A 21,164-nucleotide genomic window follows, 5' to 3' on the forward strand; every position below is an offset into this window, starting at 1 on the left:
GTCGTCTGTGGGGCTGGCCCTGTGGCCCAGTGGCTAAGTTCATGCTCTCTGCTGCGGCGGCTCAGGTTTCATGGGTTCGGATCCTGGGCGTGGACCTATGCCCCACTCACCAGGCCATACTGAGGCAACATCCCACATAGCAGAACTAGAGTGACTTACAATTGGGATGTACAACTATGTGCTGGGGCTTTGGGGAGAAAAGAAAAAAGAAGAAGATTGGCAACAGATGTTAGCTCAGGGCCGATCTTCTTCACCAAGGAAAAAAAGAAAGAAATGTCATCTACGTTGGAAGTCTTTCCATGAAACCTAATAGTCCAGTGTCACACACAGGACAGACCCCTCACAGGTGATTTAGGGGCACTGAGAAGCAGTTGTGGACACTGGTCCTTCCATCATTCCATCTGGCACATTCTGTCCATACGTCCCCAGAGGAACAGACGATGCTCTTCTTGGCTGATCCCCGGGTGGTCCAGGTCCCAGTGCTGGTACCCGTGACTGCGCCAGTTGCAGGGCACGGGGGAGCTGGGCTGCAGGCGGCACAGGTCCTTCTCAGCTGACCTGCAGGTCACGGCCCTGCCTTAGCCAGGTGACCCAGAGGCCCATGTAGGGGAGGCGGGAAGCAAGAGGCCAGTCAGAGGGACCGAGCTTCCCTCCGTGAGCAATAAGCCCCCTCAGTGTGTCCCCCGTCGAAATCTCCAAACTGGGCCGTAAGCTTGTCATCTGTGACATGCGGTGAGCCCGCGTCTCCAAGGTCGTCGTGAGGACAGAGTGGGGCTGTCCCGCCCCGGCGCAGGATGCCCAAGGTGTGGACAGCGGCTCAGGCACCCACACCTCCCCTGGCATTTGGGGGCCCAGGTTGGCAACTTGGGGATTTAGCTTCCGTCCTGAGCCCAGCCGCGTGCCCAGGAACCATGGCCTCGTTCCTCCTTCGCCCCACCCCCTCCCTCCCTGGGCACCTGCAGCCCGATCCCCAGTGGACCTGCCCCTTCTCCTCTGGCCGCTGTGAATCCCAGCCATTGTCCCTCGGTGACCTCTAACCCCCCTCCGCCTTTCCATCCCCCCCTCCCGCCACCACCCCGACCCCTCGGCTCCCCAGGTCTCTCCTGGGCTCATTGCGGGCGTGTCCATCCAGGTGCCACTCCTTCCAGCAGCTCCTTCTCAGCTCTGAGCAGGCGTCAGGATGCGCCCCACACCCACGCTGGGACGAGCATCTCCAGCATGGTCCCCTGCAGGCCTGGTCCCCCGGTGCACAGCCTGCAGTGCGGGCGCCCCCACCAGGCTGTGTACCCCCGAAGCTGTGCAGCTCCCCGCTGCTCTGCCAGGGAGCTCCCTCGCCCCGCCAGGGCTGCCCAGCACGTGGCACCTGGTGAGGGGCCCTCTGGTGTGCACGATGGGTCAGGTGCGTTCTGAAACCTAGACAGCATCGTGACTGCGCGGCCTGTGGCGCGTGACACAGGCTCAAAACAAGGGCTGGGAGCCATTTGTGCCCGTCAGAAATGACAGGTCCTGTGCCAAGTGTGGCCCGTGTGGGGCAGACAGGAACCATGGTTTTCTGGAAGTTTCTGGAACCTTGCTGTGTCCCCTGGGGGGAGGATCTTCCGCCCCCCACAGGCTATGTGGAGTGTTCGGTGGCTCCAGTGGTCACCAACCCATCCTTGCCCCTCGTCCCCCAGCTCTGAGTTCTGTCCGCGCCACAGCCAGCCCTCTTGTCTGAGTCCCCCAGGCTCTCCGCGCAGGGCTGCTCCCATCCAGGAATGCACCTCCTTGGCCCCCAAGGCCTCTGTCCTGCCTTACTCACTCCACCCGCCCTCATCCAGGAAACTTCTTCCTCTGGCCCACTCAGATCATCTGTCTCCTCTTCTATCCGAGTTCAGAACCTGCCCTGAATCGACGTCGACACCTCTGTGCACCTGCCCCTGCAGCCACGCCGGGAGCCAGCCCCGCACCCAGACCCGGCCCTCTTCGTCTGCACGCTCCCTCTGCATACTTCGGAGTGCTTCTGTCTGGAGGGGTGCTCCCGCGTGGGGAGCGGCCGTCGCATCACAAGGTTTCAGGCCCGATCCACGATCTGCTCTCCTGTCAGATCGCTCAGTCAACTGGACTGCATGTAATTTGTCCCTAATATCCTACAGGCTGAACCTCGTTATTGGCTCCGTCAGGGCCGCTGTGCACACGAGTCAGCCACACCTGTGACATCTCGGCGGTCACACTCAGGATCTGTAATGTTTTCTGAGAGAAAGTGTAAAATCACTTATTTTATTGAGCTGACTAATTAGAACAAGTCAGACCTTTTATGAAGACATAACGTGGGGGGTTCCGCCAAGCCTTCCTCTCGTCCCCCAGGAGCCCACATTCACAAAATTGGCAGGCTGTTGACGTTTGGGACACTTCTTCAGGAAATTCAAATTTCATTTTCCTCAATAGGTCAATTTTCCGTGATTAGAAAACAGCGGGCCCATCCTTGCAAGGACTTTTCCCCGTCTTTCCACAGGAATAGTGGAAAGAACATTTGCCCAAAGCACGTAGACCTTTTCTATCCTTAAATATTAAAAAAAAGACACAGAGAGAGAAACAGGAAAATAGGAAAAGACTACGTTTCCTGCCATTTCAGCAAGAATTGCGGTTTTCCTCCAAACCCACTGAGCGTGGGCTCCACAGAGCCACGTGCACGGTCAGCTTCCCCCGGCGCCCAACACCACCCCAGCGGGGGCGGAGTGGGGGTTGCTACTTAGTGAACAACTGAGACAATGTGGGGAAACACCCATGTGAGGAGCAGGAAGCAGGAGGACCCATGGGCGGGGGGCTGCTGTGGGCACGGCACCCGGGGATCACAGCAGAGTTTCCTTAGGGGAGATGCAGAAGCTACTGGAAAGACTGTGTGGAGAATGCACTCTGCTTCGCTGCTCACCCCACCCCAGGCTTCTCCAGGAAATTCCGAACCAGGAGCAGAGAGCGGAGGTGTGGCTGGCATCCTCGTGACGGGGCTCTCAGCCGGTGACGTTGGTGGCATCGGATCCCGCCCTGGGGTCAGCGTGACTGTGGGGTCACATGGAGGAGACCCGGGCGGGGGTCAGAGCTCCGAGCTGCGTGGACCTCCGAGACAGTGCAGGGCAACCGCAGAATCTAGGAGCAGCGAAGGCCCCGACTTGAGTCCTGATGGCTCGGTGGCTCCAGCACCGAGGGGGCCCGACGGCCCAGGACGCCCGCATCCACAGTCCACAGCTGTCTCCTGGTGGCTGATCGCCACCTGCCAGGCCCGGGCACCTCTCTCCGGTCATACACACTGCAGTGGGCCCTGAGAGCGAAGGACCTTGCATGACCAGGACAGGAGAGGACCCGGGGCTCCGGCCTGTGGCACAGACTTCTTCTCTGGAGCAGGGTCAGTGCACATTTTCCCGCTGCATAAATACACACCACCGGTCTCTCTAATCGGGCCCCTGCCTGTGGGGCTTCAGCGGAGCCCAGGTCCCTTCCCTGAGTTTGCGACGGAGTCTCTGTCCTTGGCTACACGTCGCTCCTGTCCTTGAGGCAGCGGTGTTCGTCTTCTGCTGAATGACATCCAGGAGCATGACAGGGCACATGTGAGGGCATTGGGCGGCCCCCCGGAGGCCTGTGAAGGTGGGCACAGTTTGCGCCCATCTGCACACATCTCTGCTTCAGGACACAGAGGGCCAGAGACGAGAGTGCGCTCTGTGCCCGCTCGACCTTCCGCTACAGATGAAGACTGGGAGGAGGAGGCAGGGAGGCCAACCCTTCACACCATCAACGCCTTGCACAGCCGGGGTGGCTGTGTGCTGGTGCAGCAGTTAAGTTCGCACATTCAACTTCAGTGGCCCGGGGTGGTTCACTGGTTCAGATCCCAGGTGTGGAGATGGCACCACTCATCAAGCCATGCAGTGGCAGGCGTCCCACATCAAATAGAGGAAGATGGGCACGGATGTTAGCTCAGGGCCAGTCTTCACCAAAAACAAAAATTCTAAACTTAATAATAATCAAGACAATAAAAATGCAGGCAATATAAGATCACATGCTTTGGGTTTTCAAAACTGTAAGCAGTGGGGCCATGAAGACGGCCCGGAGGAGATGCCTGTCACCACAGAAGGCAGGAAACAAGAACATCCACATGGGGGAGAAAGTCACAGGACTTCATGCAGAAGAAATGCACATGCCTGTGCCCAGAGACGGCTGCTTAAGAGACATTCTGACCACGCACAAATGGAGCAAGGCTGTGAGAATGCCGGAGCAGCACTGCTCCTAACGGCACCAGCACTGTTGAAATCACCTACTTGCCCATCAGTAGGAAGTGGAATACTACTGAGCAGTGAAAATGAACAGGGAAGAGCTGTACCTGTGAACACGGAGAAGCTTCAAAAACCAGGCTGAGTGAAAAGGTGCAGAATGGTGTGGACCACAGGAGGCCCTTGTGTAAAGTATGAAATATGCAGGTGGTGTTTCGCAGTATGTAGGGATGTGTGTCCACTCAGTTAGCTCCAGGGTGGCTCCAGGGTGACAGGAGGATTATGACATCCCATCATTTTTCCATTCCACCATCCTTTTTGAATAGCTTCTGTTCTCAAGGTCGCCTCATGTCCCAAGACGGCTGCCAGTGTTCCAGCAATCCCATCTCTACTCTAAGTCAGTAGCAGGTAGAAGTGGAAGAAGATGAAAGAATGCTCCTTTCCCTTTATGGGACATTCCCAAGAGTCCTTCACACTGTGGCCTGCATCTCAATTCTCTCATGGCCAAACCTAGCTGCAAGGGAAGCTGAACAACAACTGGCCTCTTAGTGGAGAGCACTTGTGCTCAGAATAAAATGGTCTCTGTTCTAAGGAGGAAGGGGATGATGGGTTAGGTAGAAGGCAGCCCCTGCTCCATGGTTCCCTCTGGCCGGGGAAGGAACTGGAAATGTGGGGGTGCAGAAGAGTTTTCACTTATTGCCATAACATTTTTATCAAAAATAATCAGAAACTAACATGGATAATTTTTAAACTTTGTTAGAGACGATGATAAGTGAAGAGTGTTTTTTATACTATTTATTCTCTGTGGTTTTATTTATGTTTGAAATCGTTTGCAAGAAGAAACATGAATGAAACAGGAAGTGCATTTAATGTATGGATTTCTATTCATGATGTGAAATGATTTGTTGATTTACCATAATAATAAATAGCAACTAATCTATTAAGACCTCCCCCCCGGCAGGATGTCAGTGCCATCAAGGACACAAGCTGGGCTTCCTCCGTGGAGGCCTCCGTGGTTTCCTTCACGATTTGTTCAGCCGTCTTCTCAGCCCCGTGTGTCTCTCCTCCTTCCTCGTGTTTTCTTACCTACAGGACTTTTCTTGTGCTTTTCCAAGTCAAGAATCATTTCTCCCATCCGTCAGACCGAACATGACCTTCAGCTGCAGCTTGTCCTCAGACTCCTGGACAGTGGCCGTCACTCTTTGATGCTCTGCCCGCTTGGAGCCCCCTCACCACAGACGTAAATAACCTGGCCCATAAGCACCTGCTCCAGGTGACCCCCGGGGACCTGGGCCCGGGCCGCCTTGACTCTGGAGCTCCCGCAAGCTCTAGTCACGTGCTTCGTCCACTCTCCCTCCCCGGGGTCCATCCCAGGCCAACCCTGGAGCAGCTGCTCCCCGGGTCTGCTCACACCTGCCGAGACCTGGAGCTCCCCTCCTTCGAGAGCCCTGGATTCAAGTGTGAAGACATCACCAGGAGCGAGAGCTGTCCCCAGGCCCCCACGGAGCCTGTCACGTGAGGAAGAGACAATTTAACGCAGCCCCATTTGGATTTCATTTCGTGGACGTTTTAATGTGAACCATCATTTAGAAGGTATTTTGCAGCCCCAAACGGAAGCGCGCCTCCCCTCCCCACCCTGCCACACCTCCTGGGTCCAGCATCTGTCTTGTCTCTCGCTGTGCATCCATTATTTGTCTCTTTATCGACCATATTTTCTCCAGATCTGCTGACTGGTCGTTCATTATGCATCTCTGCCAAAGAAGCTCTTGATTTCTGACTCTTAAAATCATTTCCAAACATGTCACTTAAAGGAGGTACTGGAATCCTGAGCAGCTGCCGGGGAGAGCAGGGCGTGTGGGGGAGGCCCTGACTGCTCCTGACGCCCACCCACACCCCCTCGGGTGCCACCAAGTTGTGTCCACTCCAGGCTCAAATCTGCCTTCTGCCCACACACCTGCCACCCCTCAGGAGCTGAGGTGCCTCCCTGGAGCCTCGGTGCCCAGAGGGGTCAAGAGTGATGGAAGAGGAATGATGGCATTTTAGGGCCCAGGAATCTCAAGGAAATGGTGTCTCTGTGGGGTCGTCTCTCCTCCCACACACACGGCATGGCACACTCAGATGTCCCCTGGGGGACATGGAGTAATTTCAGCCAAGTGAGCTGCGTCCTGTTGGGGGCTAGTCGAGAGAGGGCCTTGAGTGCCGTCCAGAAAAGAAACGTTCTCAGAGTTTCTACATCACATGGACGGAATGGATAGGGCAGAAAAATCCTGAGCTGCCTGGCCATGGCTGCCAGATCATGGGGACTGTCATGCCAGCCCAGCCGTGGGTGAGGGATCTCAACGCCAAGAAGTGAGGAAATTGGCAGCTGGCTGTAAATAAGCTGAGGATGAATAAGACGACCCGCTGGATTAAAATGCAGAACGTTCTTCCAGTTCCCTGATAAGCACTGCCAGGTGGCATCACTGGTCCTTCCGTGGAAGAAATTAGCATTAATAAGATAAAACCGTATTTGGAATAACTGACATTTTGATGAATGTGCCAGGAGGAGTGGATGCGAGACTTTTGATGGATAATATTTTGGGTTGCCTCAGGTTGCATTTAATTGTTCCTTCTCCGTTCTCAACTTTAGTTAAGTGAAATAGAAAACCTCAGTAACGCTGGAATTCATGTTTTAGGAGGCAGACGCGTGGCTTCAGGATCCATCTGACAGCCACTCCGCCCAGGGGAGGGGGGTGCAGGGAGCTGCAAGGACCGTGGGGACCACTCTGTCTCCACCTCTGGACCGCGTGTGGCCCCCAGGCGGACCTGCCTCCCTGCAGGTCCTCTCTCTCGTCATGGTGCAGTGCCACGTGCTGCCACTTAGAGAGGAGCTAAATGTTCACATCAAAGCCACGTGATTTTCCCAATCTTAGAAGCCCGTAGGTCTGCTGACATCTGAAAACCCACAAGGAGTGCATGTGAGTTAAGGTTCCAGAATGGAAGAGGCCCCGCCCTCCGATCGCTCAGGGTCAAGCTGGTGGCCTGAGCTGCCTTCTGAACTTCTGCACAGTCTGGTCTCCTCTATCCCAGTGGGATGCAGATGCCCCTACAAATGAGCTCCCGTCAGCCCATAGCCTGGATTGCTCACGCCTGCATCCTCCTGCAGAAGAACTTGCCACATCCTTGTGCCTCGTCTTCTAGACGGACAGCCCATCCCGCTGTCTGCACGTCCCGTCCTGCTGCCCAGGCTGCCATCTCGTGACCACATCATTAAACCCATGTGATCAAATTTTCGTCCTGCCAGTTAGAGTGGTGCCTGCTCTAGTCCCCTGTGTCCCCCACTCCCAGCACAGCCCTGGCCCACAGAAGGCGCTTCATAAATGTATGTTAATGCAGTGGGGTTGTCCATCTCTTTGTCCTTGGCTGAATGCTGAGCACCTGGAAGGAAAGAACTGTGTCCACACGCCTGTGTGTCCCCATATGCAGGCTCTGCCAGGGGCAAGTTCACCCGAAGACAGTGGCTGCCCATCCCCAAGCAGGACGCCGGCCCATCATGCATTGAGGCTCCCTTCTTGCCCCAGAAACTTGGTGCAGAAATGGGCCCCTCAGAGGAGAGGAGGGTCGGGGAGCAGCAGACAGAGACCTGGAGCCCCGAGTCTGCAGAGGCCCCACTGAAGGATCGTAAAATCTTCTTGGAGGAAGGAAAGTAAGATGTGAATGTTCACAGAGGAATACTGGGTTCTTGGATGGAAAGATGTAATAAAATAGAAAATCAATTCTCCAAAGTTAATATAAAACTCTAAGATATTCCAAATAGAGTTGCTGTGCGTGTGTGTGCACACGTGTACAATTTGGATAAAATTGTCTTAAATTCATATAGTAAAATACATGTGTAAACGTAATCAAGAAAACCAAGAGAAAGGAAATTGAGGGAGCTGTCGCACTGGAGATGTGAAGGCTGTGGAGTGGATGGAGCTTCTCCAGGGAACCGAAGAGAAGCCAGAGAGGACCCCCCATCTGACGCCGTAGGGAAGGATTCTGGAGCTGTCGTGCCGACTCTCCCACCTGCTGTGTGCAAGCCAGGAAAATCGGGCTGCTAATTCATCTCATAATCAGAAATAAATAGCAGGTGTGTCCGATCTCAAAATACTAAAAGATTAACGTCTTAGGTGAAATTGAATATATGCACAGCCTACGGCTTAGACAAAGGTGTTCAATGAATACTGGCAACTAAGAAGCTATAAAGGATAAAATGATGAAACACATGTAACTACATTTCAGAAAACGCAGAGCATGAGAGACGGAGACCCGACACCACGGGGAGCAGTGAGAGGGTCAGCAGCTATCATATATGGAGGGCTTTTCAAATGGATTTTTAAAAAGACAAATAAGAGAAAATTAGACAATGCGTATGCAGGCACTTACTAGAAAATTTCCAAAAGGCCAAGAGTAGTACAGAAAGTTACACAAAGTCACAAGGAGCCAGAAAATGCCAATTATTTTAACAAGGAGATACCAATTTTCGCCTCCCAGACAGGCAAAAATCTGAAAGCTAACAGCTTTTTGTGGAGACGGGAAAGAAAGAGCATTCGTGTCTTACTGCAGGTGAGCGAACTATAATTGCTCTTTTGGGAAGCCGTTGGACATACACATATTTAAGTAAAAAATAGACAAAACTGTGGACCCGGCGTTCCCATCCTGAATGCTCATCCCTGAGAAATAAGCCCAACTGTGAGTGAGGCCGGGGAGCGACCTGCACAGGGGGCGGCTGTGCAAGAAATGTGAGCATCAGAGACGCGTACTTCAGGCCCTAGATTTATTACACACTTACAAAAAGATGCAAACTGCGGGTATAAAATTGCAACAAAAATATTGTAAAATTAAACACAAGAAAGTCTGGGACACATGATATGATTCAATTTAATAAAATGAGGGGTGTGAGAGTGTGTTGTGTTTTCATGTGTGTGTGTTGTGTGTGTTTTCATGTGCATGTGTTGTGTGTGATTTCGTGTATGTGTTGTGCGTTTTCATGTGTATATGTTGCATGTGATTTCATGTGTGTGTGTTTTCATGTGTGTTGTGTTTTCATGTGTGTGCGTTTGTGTGTGTGTGTGTGAGATGAGATGTAACAAATGTCTCCTGTGGTGTTAAGGACACCGTCTCGGGGCTGCGTTATTCCGGTGATGTCTGCTCTGCCCCCACCGCCGGTGTCCCCCAGGCTGAGGGCCTGGCCATGCAGGAGCCTCGAGGCCCCGTCCCCCTGGCTCAGCTCCCGTTCTGTCTGTGAGGCTGCAGGACACACGGCCTCACTCTGGGCCAGGAACTGCATTCGAGTGGGAACACACAGTGGGCCTCAGAGATGCCCTGGAAGGAGGCCCAGTCTGGGTGGGATCAGAAGCGGGTGGGGGGTCAGGGAAGAGGGATCTGAGAGTGGACACTCCCGCTGCCCTGGGGCCGGTGCCGGGCCCACCGCAGCAGGGCCCCTGATCTGGAGGCGACAGGCGGCGCCTGTTGTGGAAAGGGAGGTGGCTGTGCGGCTCCAGGCTCTGAGCTCTGAGTTCAGTGCTCCAGAACCAGAGCTTTCTCCAATCCCAGCTCCTCCTCTGCTCCTTGGCCCCCCGCCACCTTCTGCCTAGTGCTTCATGCCCAGTTTTGTAGGTGGTGAATCTGAGGTTCTCAGAAGTCGGGACAGGCTCCTCCCCACGGCCCAGGTCCCAGACCAAGGACGTCTGGCACGGGCCCAGGCCCTAGGGCTGCTCAGGGAGCCAGATCCCAGTGGGGGGCAGCTGAGCTCGCTCCCAAGAACGGTGATTTGGCACAGCTCCATCCTCCACCTTGCAGAGCCCCCAGGCACGGTGTGGGCATGCCCCGGAGTTCTGGCACGGGGATGGCATGCAGACGCCACACTCCGCCCGTCACCCTCCTGGCTGGGTCACTTAGGTCTCTGCCTGTGGGGCACTGAGAAGCTGGGCTGGCTGTGGCTGCAGCCAGAGAAGCCCTGGGTCAGATCCAGCCTCTCACAGAGACTGAAGGGGCTGTGTTGTGAGCCGGCCCATCCCTCCGTCCCCCACCTCCCTGAGCCTCAGGCTCTGCTCCCCACCGGGGACCTCGGGGGTTGGCAGGCTGTGTGAGGTTTGGGAGGAGGAATGTGGCTCCAAGTAAAACGCTGGCGCAGGCAGCAGGCGGCTCCTGTTCTTTACCTTCCAGGACACATTTATCTTTCCCCATATCTCTGTGCATTTCTGTATTTTTTAATCATCCCCATTTCTCTAACGAGGAACACGGGGCTGGGCAGAACGGGCAGCGGCCCATGAGAGAGCCGCTCTCCTCTTCTGGCATTAGCTGTCTGTACCCCCTCAGCGAGGCTTCCAGGGCTGTGCCCCTGCTCAGGTCCTCACGTGACGCCGCCAGCTCTCTGCAGAAGTCTGCAGAGCTGGAGCGAGGCAGCTCCGGCTCCGGCAGGGCCATGGCCATGGCAGACAGGGCAGGGCAGTGGGCAGGGCAGGACGGGGCCGGGACGAAGGTCGCTGAGCGCTGGGTGGAGAGTGCCAGAGCAGGGTAGAGAGTGCGGGTGACATGGAGAGGACAGTGAATGAGGCGACCAGGAGCAGGATGCTACAGGAGTTGGATGGTCCTCCTGACCATTTGTCTCTGATTAACTGCTGGGTCAGAGCCCAGGAAGGCGCCCCAGCCCCTGGCCGAGACTGGCTGCATCTGTTCCATCATCAGGGAGGCCGCAGGGCTCCGTGGTCTGTGCACAGCCTGGACGCTGCTTCCCCTGCAGGCGCTTCTGTGGGCCCAGCCCACCTGGAATCTCCATCACGAAATGTGTCCCCAGTGCCCTGAGGGGGCAGGCGTCACCTGCGGTGGGGCAGGCACAGGGGAGTGACACTGCCAGTGTGCGTGTGGCACACAGGGATTCCTGTGCCCAGTGCCGGGGCATCCACGTGGCTTTCTGCACTCCCTGTTCTTGGCTTGTTTTCACTCCTCAAACACAGACCTGGGGCCTGCTACCCTGCGAGGAGGCAGCAGCTAGTCAGACGTGTTTAAAGAGGCTGGGTGTGAACGTTCTCAGCAGAGAGCTGCCCTGATGGTATTAGTGGGGTACTATTACTGTTCTACCAAGTGGCTGTAAGAAAGGGACTTGTGAGAGTTAAAGGAGGTAAAGGGTGAACAGCACAGGACGACTTCTCAAGAAATGTAATTTCATCCTCATCCTCATCACCATCATCATCATCACCATCACAATCACCAAGATCATCACTATCACGACCATCACCATCACCACTATCACCATCATGACCATCACCATCACCATCATCATCATCACCATCACAATCACCAAGATCATCACTATCACGACCATCACCATCACCACTATCACCATCATGACCATCACCATCATCACCATCACCATCACCATCATCATCATCACCATCACAATCACCAAGATCATCACTATCACGACCATCACCATCACCACTATCACCATCATGACCATCACCATCATCACCATCACCATCACCATCATCATCATCACCATCACAATCACCAAGATCATCACTATCACGACCATCACCATCACCACTATCACCATCATCACCATCACCACCATCATGATGATGGCCCTCAACATCATGGCCATCATGACCATCACCATCATCACCATCACCATCACCACCATCACCATCACCACCATCATCACCATCACCATCATCACCATCACCATCATCACCATCACCATCACCACCATCACCATCACCACCATCACCATCACCACCATCATCGCCATCACCATCATCGCCATCACCATCATCGCCATCACCATCACCATCACCATCACCACCATCATCACCATCATCACCACCATCACCATCATCACCATCACCATCACCACCATCATCACCACCATCATCACCATCACCATCATCACCATCACCACCATCATCACCATCACCATCACCACCATCATCACCACCATCATCATCACCACCATCATCACCATCACCATCATCACCATCACCACCATCATCACCATCACCATCACCACCATCATCACCACCATCATCACCATCACCACCATCACCACCATCACCACCATCACCATCACCATCACCACCATCATCACCACCATCATCACCATCACCACCATCATGATGATGGCCCTCAACATCACGGCCATCATGACCATCACCATCATCACTATCATCATCATCACCGTCACAATCACCAAGATCATCATCATCATGACCATCACCATCATGACCATCACCACCGACACCATCACCACCATTGTTCTTATTTCCTGATGCTGCCTCATATGCGCACAGCCTAGGGTCTCACTGTGGGTTAGTTACACAGTTAGGATTCACCCACAGGTCTCTGCACCTGACGCCTCATCCAATGGTTCCCAAGACCTACCCACCGTCCATCCTCCTTCCCCTCAGGTGGACAGACACACTCCGTGCTCACACCTCCTCTGAGGGCTTTCACGGCCCAGACTCACGTTGAGTGTCAGTTACCGGCACGCATCTCTGGTCCTGAAGGACCAGCTCTCCCATCACATCCAGACAGTCGCAAGGTTAGTGACAATGCAGAGAAAACCATGCGCAAGGGGCGGCCCACCTGCGGAATCTCAAGTAGCACGTAGTTTCAAATACTCACTGTGGACAGCCCTTCTCGTGTTTAGACATTTCTCTTAAAAACGTAGGACATCTGTTAACTGGGGAAGACTTAGCTTTGTTTTCCATTTGTAGAGGTGATGTCCGCAGGATAAACAAGAAACAGACCGGCGTCTCCTGCAACCAAAGGCCGCAGGGGGCACTGCGGAGGTCTCGGGACGTTCGCTTCCAGCCGTTTGTCCTCCACACTCTTCATTCGTTATTTCCTCTACAGCTCAGCCCTGGACCCTTCCTGCCTTCCACACCGTGTTCTACGTGTGAAGGCCACAGGCGAGCACTAGCGCCAGCCTCTGTCCTTCAGGAACGTCCCAGCCTGTGGGGGGACTGTCACTGTCCCCCGTAAATTAGCCTCGTAACAGGGTTAGAGAGGGTTGTACCAAGCACAGGGCGAGGGAGACCCATGGGTGCCAGCAAGGCAGGGGGTCATGCCCAGGCCCGCCTGCGGCCGGCGGGGAGGGCAGCGGTGGTGGTCATCCCCACAAGATCCACCTAAGGCAAATCTCAGAGAGCACATCTCCCAGGCAGTGACCATCCCAATAGTGGGGTCTCCTCTCTCCTGTCGCCTCTGGCCTCTGGCCCAGGGACTCCCACCCTCCGGGTCTCAGAGACCTTCGTTCACCGGAAACGAGGAGGTGAGAGGATGGGAGTGGAGAGAAAGGGACGGTAAAGGCAGAGTCACAGGAAGGGGGATCGACAGGAGGGATGCTGAGAAAGGCCCTGCAGAAGGAGCGGGCACCAGGGGCCTGGCAGCACAAGAGAGCAGAGACCCGGACCTCCTGGCGAGAGAGCCCTCCTCTTCAGCCTTCCCCACGCGGAGCCGTGGGCTGGGGTCCCCCAGACACACCCCCTCTGTCTCGGCTGGCCCTGTCCAGCTGTGCGACAGCACGTCCTGTGTGCGTCCTGAAGTGAGACTGGCTCTCACCGTGGCTCTGCGCGGGGCTCAGGCCTCCCCAAGTCCCGCTCTCCTCAAATGGGCTGGAGCTCTGCAGCCGAGCCCTCCTCACGCACGGGATCCTCAGCTGGGTCCTCAGCTGGGCCCGCGGATGCCGCGGTGCGAGCGCTCTCAGGGCCTTTGCTGGATGCGGCTGCGACTCCTGGCCCTCCTCGGACGTCTGTGGGGAAACAGCCGCGCCTTGGGTTAATGGACTCCAACAGTTTGCTCTGAAACCTTTGATGTTGACCCTTCCCGCAAATGAGTGTCAAAGAAAGACTTTAATAACTTGCTCTGTAACTTAGAAGCGTTCAAGATAACACCATTAATCCCTGTTTTCCATAGTTGGCAGAAAGCTCTAAGTACCTCTAATACTTTCTAAATCTGACAGTTTTAATTATTTCCCTGCACCACTATTGATCTGGCAGTCAACCTGGGACTTTGAGGGAAGGCCCTTGTCAATACCCTTTGCCAATACCAGAACCAATCACTCCTGGGCCTCGGCTGGGGTCCGGCCGTGGTCTGTGGGCAGGAGCGGGGTGCTGGGAGGGGCGGCCCACCGCACTGCAGGAGCCCCCGCTCCCTGACAGCAGCTCTGTTCCTCCCTCTGAAGGCAGCTCGCTGCATGTCTGATGTGCTTGTAAGGACTGCCTCTGAGGCCGAGTTCCTGGCGTGAGCGGGGCTCCCCGACCGAGGGAGGTCGCTGACCTGCAGCAAAGGCCCCTCCCAACGAAAGCAGAGCCTGTGACGTGAATTCTCTACTTTGAATGTCAGAACAGAAGGCAGGACCCAAGGGACCAGACTGGTCACTCATCAGGGACATGGGCAAGATGCGGAGCAGGCACCATGAATGTTGGTACACGCGTGCACAGACGCACACATGCATGCACATGCACAGCCGATTACCCCATTCTGTGGGAGTGACATGGGGTCTAACCTGCTAGGGTTGTGTGACCACAGGGAACACACCGCCTCCTCCACAGTGGGTGTTCACGGTTCCTCCGGGAGGCAGCTCAGAGCACGGCTGACCACAGGACGGACGGGATGGGGACTCCGGGAAGGCCAACACAGCTTCCCTCTGACCCGGCATCGCCGGCAGGGGCTCCCGGGCAGCTCAGGGGACAGCAGCGCCAAAAGGTGACCTCACAGGCCGGGCATTTGCTAGAGGCGCCTTCCAGGCAAAGGCCAGCTCCTCCCCCGTGTCTGCCCGGGGGTCCCGCTCCCCTCTTCTTCCTCGTGTCCTCCTTCGTCTCCTCCTCTACATCGAAACATCACTTATACCCCCACACCAGCATAATTTCCCCTTAATTCTTCATCTCCATCTACTTCATGTTTTTAAAAATAAGAGTCAAAGCTCAGACAGTAACAAATGTAGAGTAAAAAGTGAAATCCTCAAACCTTGCACACCCTTCCCGCCCCCCTGAAGTAAACAGGCCTGGAGACGCTGACAGGCGCCCCCCAGGCCCACAGCGCACAGGTGAGGCGGAGGCCGGGACGTGGATGGACGGCCCATCCGATGGGATGTAAGCGACCTCGATGTGCGTTCCCTGTTCACCTTTTACACCTTAATGTTATATTGTAGGGTCTTTCCACACGCACCAAGACCTGCCCCTTGATGTGTGATCTCTGCATAACACACCACGTATGGCTATTCCATCAGTAGGTCATGATTCCCTGTGGATGGACACTGAAGTGCCCTCCTGGTTTTACTAGTAAATACGATGTGACAGTGACATTTATGGTGTCTCTGCACACAAGGGTGAGACTGGCCCAGAAGCGATGCCTGGCGAAGACAAGGCGTGTTTTAAATTGGGATGGACGTGGTCAACTTGCCTCTAGGAAGGCTGGATCTGTGGGTTTTCTCACGGAAGGACACAGTCCTCAAGGCCTCACCACAGGAGCAGGCCGGCCGGCCTCCCACGGGCCGTGGTCAGGTACCCGCCATCCTCCTGGGTCCGCCCAGTGGGGTATTTCATCGTCGATGGACGGTTTTTGTTCTCCCGTGAACGGCTTATTCATGCCCTTGTGGGGTTTCCCATTATCGCCATTTTCTTAAATGTTCTGTGTGCCTCCTGGTCCATTGTGAGGATTCAGCTTTGATTTGACATGTATTGCAAATATTTTCTCTATTATTTCCACCCACACTGCGATGATGCCATTTCTGTCAGGTATATTAATTTTCCTTTTGACAAATCTGTCTTTTATACAACTTCTGAGATCTAGATGTTACTTAGAAGTGGATATTTTGTTATTTCTTGCTGGTGGTAGTCATCCACCTTTACTTTTCCCCTGATAGATCATAAAGGTCTCACAACAATTTACTAAAACCGTGATGTCAGCGCTATTGGCCATGCCACCTTTATCACACTCCAAATGCCCACGTTTGCTGGGCCTTTCTCGGGATTTCATTATTCTTTTTTCTCTTGATGTCTCTCTTTTCACCCCATCCCAACACTTTGTATCTGTATACTTTCGAATACATCGTGACGTAGTTTTGCCCCATCTCTGGTTGAAAGCCTCTGCCTTGTTCTTCATCTGTATTTTCATGGTTAAGCCAGTTTTCTAGTTCATATATATTTTAAGAATAAACGCCATAAGACATAAAATTGGGATTTTGCTCGAAATTGCACTAAATTTATGCAGTAATTTGGGAAGAATTTGTATTCTTACAGTATTAATTTCTCCCACAAAAGCATAGTGTATCTCCCCACTTAGGTCTTCTTTCAGGTCTTTTCAGTAAGGTTTACAACTTTTTAAAATATATACATGGCATTTCATTCATATTTATATATATATGTATTTTTCTGGATAGTCTGAGGTTTCTGTTGGCAACATGAATGTGACAGATGTACGACATTTTTCTCTTGGTTATTGCAGACACATCATAAAGCTGTTGGCTGGGGCATTTTGGTCTGATACCTAGCCACTTTCTGTACTCTTGAAATAATTCTGGTAGTTTCCATTTTATACTATTGGATTTTCCAGATACTGTCCTTCCATCTATAAATAATTATATATTTTTAAAAGCTTCTTCCTTTTTAATACCTCGGCTCCCTCGTCTCTCGTTATTGCACTGAAGGTTCCTTCTGCTAAGTGTGTGCGTGGCCGTGACTCCCAGAGCCTCGCTCCTTGTTTGTTCATTCTGCGATTTCTGAAGGAGCACCCATGTCATGTCAGTCCATATTTGAGGTCCTGGAGACAAGAGGGGAGCAAAGGCCCTCGGTGCTTAGACTCTGGGGGTGACAGATCACAAAAAGATGAACAACGATGCACCTTGTGGTCATAAATGCTTTGAATTAAGAACAAGGGGCACCATAAAAAAGCAGTGATAGGATGTTCTCAACTTTAGGTGATGGAAATACTACTAATTTTCAACATTAATTAGTGTTTGCTTGAGGTTTGTGGTAGATTCATATAAACAAGTTAAAGAGGATTCTTTGCGTTAGTAATCTGTTAGAACTTTTAAAAATTAGATGAGTGTTTAATCTATGGGATGCATTTGGTGCTTCTCAAGATGGTGACGGGTTTATCTCCTCTGTAAGCGGTTAATGCGTGGGAACAAATTTCCTGTAGTTGAGATATCCTTGTGTTTCTGGTATGAAGCCTTTTTGGTTGCGATGTATTATTTTTCTAATACCTTCTTGAAACAGCTTTCCATCTCTTTTGGAAGTTCTGGAAGGTTTTGTCTGTTAAATGGAAGGGTTAGCAGAACATCTAGGTACCTTTGGACCTGATGCCTCTGAAAGGATTATTGTTGATGGTTTTGAATTTCTTTTTGATAATTTTCCCCTTACAATTACTTGTATCCTCCTTCCGACAGTTTTTCTCACTTAAATTTTCTCAATTGCATGCATTTTACATTTAGCTTCTAAAATGTATCATTACAGGTTTATATTATTTTGTGATGATTGTATATCTCTGTTAGATTTTCCACATTTCTTTTATTAGCATTTCAAAGACGGAGCTCTTGGTTTTACTGATCAAGACTACCTCTTAATTTATTTTTATTTTTCCAGCTTTATTGAGATACAATTGGCATATACTAAAGAGCCACATTCAAACTGTGCAGCTTGAGGAGTTCTGACATATGCATGAACATGTGAGACCATCACCACAATCACGAAGGCACCTGTGCACCGGCTCCACTCCTCCGGCCTCTGTCACCCGTCCTTCCCACTGCACCCGGCACCCATCCTATTGGGACTCTAATGTCGTATATATTGTCTGTCTTTTCATATTATCCCGCCAGCCCCTGAGCTCTGCTTATATTTTTTCAATACTTTCCTTTTTCCTTCCTCTTCAAGATAACTTCTCTTACTCTGTCTTCAAGTCGAGCTCTCTTCCCTCTGTCGCTTCCGTCTTGGTATGGAGTCCACGAAGTGAAGGCTTTCTCTTGGTTAGTGAAGATTTTAGCTCTAAAATTTATGTCTGAGTCTCCTTGAAAGCTTCTCTTTCTTTGTGGATCTTCTACCTTTCCATTTGTTTCCAGAGTGTTCACCCGGACATCTTAGCGCACGATGATAACTGCAGCCTTGAAGTCTGGTCGTTCCAAAGTTTCTAGGGTTCAGATTCCGCTCATCGTTTTCATCATTGTTGGTTGAACTTTTTCTGGAACATTGTATGTTGAGCAGTTTTACACTGTATTCTGAACATGTTCAACATTACTCTATGAAAGTCTGGACCTTTTAGAGCCTGAGGGGAGTGTCGATTTCTGTTTGTTTTGTTTTAACAGGAAATCCAGGTTATGTTCAAGCTCAGATTCCAACCTACCTTCTGTGGACTGGGGTCCCACGATCAGTCTGGTTTCCAAGCTTTTGCAGAGCGCTTCAGATCAGCCCCACACACACCATCCAGCGGCCAGTGGGAGGCCTGGACAGCAGGGATCTCACAGCGCCGTTCTCTAAGTCTGTGGTTTGCTTGTTAGAGTCAGATCCGCTCATGCACACTCAGAGGCGGCCTTGGATTTGATGCACGGCTTCATGGGCCACCTTCTGAATCTCCTCCTCGCCATCATCTCCCCAGGACTTTCCAGGTCTTAGACTTCCCCTCCCTGGTCCTGGCAGGAAAGTCCCGGCTTTGTCTCCCAGCCCTGAAGCACATTTGCTGTGAATACATCTTCGTCTGGGCCCAGGTGCCAGGAGCACAGAAAGAGGGAGAAAATAAGGGGGATTTACCGCACACTCTTGGGGTCTCAGCACCACCAGCAGAGAGCAAGGGTGCCCTCCCTCAGGGTTGCAGGTGTCCGACTGGCTGCTGCGGCCATTGTCACTTCTGCTGTGTTGCCTCCGGCTGTGCAACGAGAACAGGGAAAGAATAGAGGTTTTCTCCCACTCTGCCTGGTCCTTACAAGCCCCCTGCCCACTCCTCAGACCAGAAGGGGACAGCTTCTCTTGGAGTTCTTTCTCTTTGCACTCAGCAGACAGTTTCCTCTTACGCCGCCCTGGCGTCCAGGCTGGGCGACACCCGAGGGAACCCGTGGTACGCTCGCCGGCGGTCTGGCAGAACTTTGCATCTGCTTTTCCTCACCAGTCCGCCTGGAGCATCTTCTCGGGGTCCTCAGGAGGCTGGCCGGGGCGTTCCGTCCAGGGCTGAGCTGCATCCTGTGGGACGAACAGGCTGCCATGCGCTCACTCCATCGTGCCTGGAACCCACGCCAGACAAGTGCAATTTTAATTTTCATTTCTGCTTTCATGAGAATGATTGAACATCTTTCCCCAGGATTAATGGCGATTTGCATTCATTTTCTGTGTTCATAGCTCCAGCTCACTTTTCTAACCAGATTTGGTCTTTTTTTCCCCTATTATTTTTAAAAGCTGTCTATATATTAAGGATAATCATTCCATTTGTGATAAGCCATGTATATTTTCCCAGTTTGTTATGCATCATTTTACTTTGATTATGGTGTTTTTCCCCTTTGAAGGTGTTTTTTACATGAGTCGAGGTAATCCTTGATGTTGTGGCCGAACTCTCTGTATTTTCTTCTAGGACCTGTTGGTTGGTTTGGTTCTTTACATTTCTCAACCGTCCGGCATTTATGCTCATACTGAGCGTGAGAAAAGGATCCAGCTTTACGTTTCTGAGTGGTTACCCAGTTACTGCTCAGGAAAGTCCGTATTTCTTGTACGATTTGAGATGTTGTCTTTATTATATACTAAATTTTCATATGTAACTGTGTCTATTTCTGTATTTCCTCTTCTTTCATTCGCCTGCCTCTTCGTGCGCTGACACCTCACTCTGTTATCATCACAGAGGACTGCGGTCAGCGTAGCCCCCACCTACTGCATCTGTATCTTAGTGATGCCACTTTGTTTTTCCTAATAAACTTTGTGATCAATTTGCCTCTCTCCAGAGACAAAAAAACAAACACAGATAGAATTTTATAGGGACTGGGGGCCGGCCCCGTGGTCGAGTGGTTAAGTTCATGCGCTCCACTGCAGCGGCCCAGGGTTTCGCCTGTTCGGATCCTGGGTGCGGACATGGCACCACTCATCAGGCCACGCTGAGGCAGCGTCCCACATGCCACAACTAGAAGGACCTGCAACAAAGATATACAACTATGTATGGGGCCGGTTTGGGGAGATAAAGCAGAAAAAAAAAGATTGGCAACAGTTGTTAGCTCAGGTGCCGATCTTAAAAGTAAAAAAAAAGAATTTTATAGGAACTGAAGGAAAAGCTGACATACACGTTATGGAGATTTTCTTTCCTGAAACATTATATCCTTTTCTCCCCAAATTTACCTTTGTGGGGTGGTTTTACAGCTTCCTTCATACGGTCTTGTTGGATTATTGATTAGTCTCGCTGTGAGCGCTCCCTGGAGTAACAGGAGAAAGAAGACAGCACGGACTCTGGTGGGCTGTTTCTCGCTTTCGTCAGAGAAGTGGTGCAAACCAGAGACACTGGCCTCATGTGGTCTTTCCTCCAAATCTCCACTTGTCACACACCAGCTGAACCACCTCGGGTGAGTTACCTAAACTCTCTGTGCCTCCGGACACTCATCGATAGAGTGGAACAAGGCTTCATCATCCTGTTGTCAGCCTGCTTTCTCTCACTGAGTGATTAACCGATCTAATCTGTCCGCCAGTCTTTGTCATGCTCCTGCCCCAGCCCTAAGCCTTTTAAAGGCATATTTTCCAATAGATGCCCTTTTGGAAGCACGTAGTCAAGAGTTTGATATTCTTTTCCTTCACAGCATAAAATGCATTCTACCTCCACATTGAAAGTTAAAAATAATAGACCAAATTTTCTGTTGGAATTTGATGTTCTATTATTTTGAACCTTGTTTCTGAAGGAGAAAGCGCATGCATTTACATAATTGGATTCTTATCTGAAAGAAAC

At 52.1% G+C, this 21,164-nt stretch overlaps 1 protein-coding gene across 1 annotated transcript; it reads left to right on the forward strand.

The window, feature by feature from the left end:
- The first annotated feature begins 1,390 nt into the window (after positions 1-1,390).
- LOC138921245 (uncharacterized) lies at positions 1,391-12,526 on the forward strand. The gene is made up of 3 exons (XM_070254225.1): positions 1,391-1,399; positions 11,414-12,034; positions 12,452-12,526. Exons 1-3 carry the CDS (start codon positions 1,391-1,393, stop codon positions 12,524-12,526), a joined length of 705 nt encoding a protein of 234 aa, XP_070110326.1.
- Positions 12,527-21,164: the final 8,638 nt, after the last annotated feature.

The sequence above is a fragment of the Equus caballus genome, chromosome 28 (genome assembly GCF_041296265.1).
Source record: "Equus caballus isolate H_3958 breed thoroughbred chromosome 28, TB-T2T, whole genome shotgun sequence".
NCBI lineage: Eukaryota > Metazoa > Chordata > Mammalia > Perissodactyla > Equidae > Equus > Equus caballus.

Coding starts and splice junctions, on each gene's coding strand:
- LOC138921245 (XM_070254225.1), top strand. Junction 12,035..12,451: donor TCATCGCCATCACCATCATC/GCCATCACCATC, acceptor ACAATCACCAAG/ATCATCATCATCATGACCAT.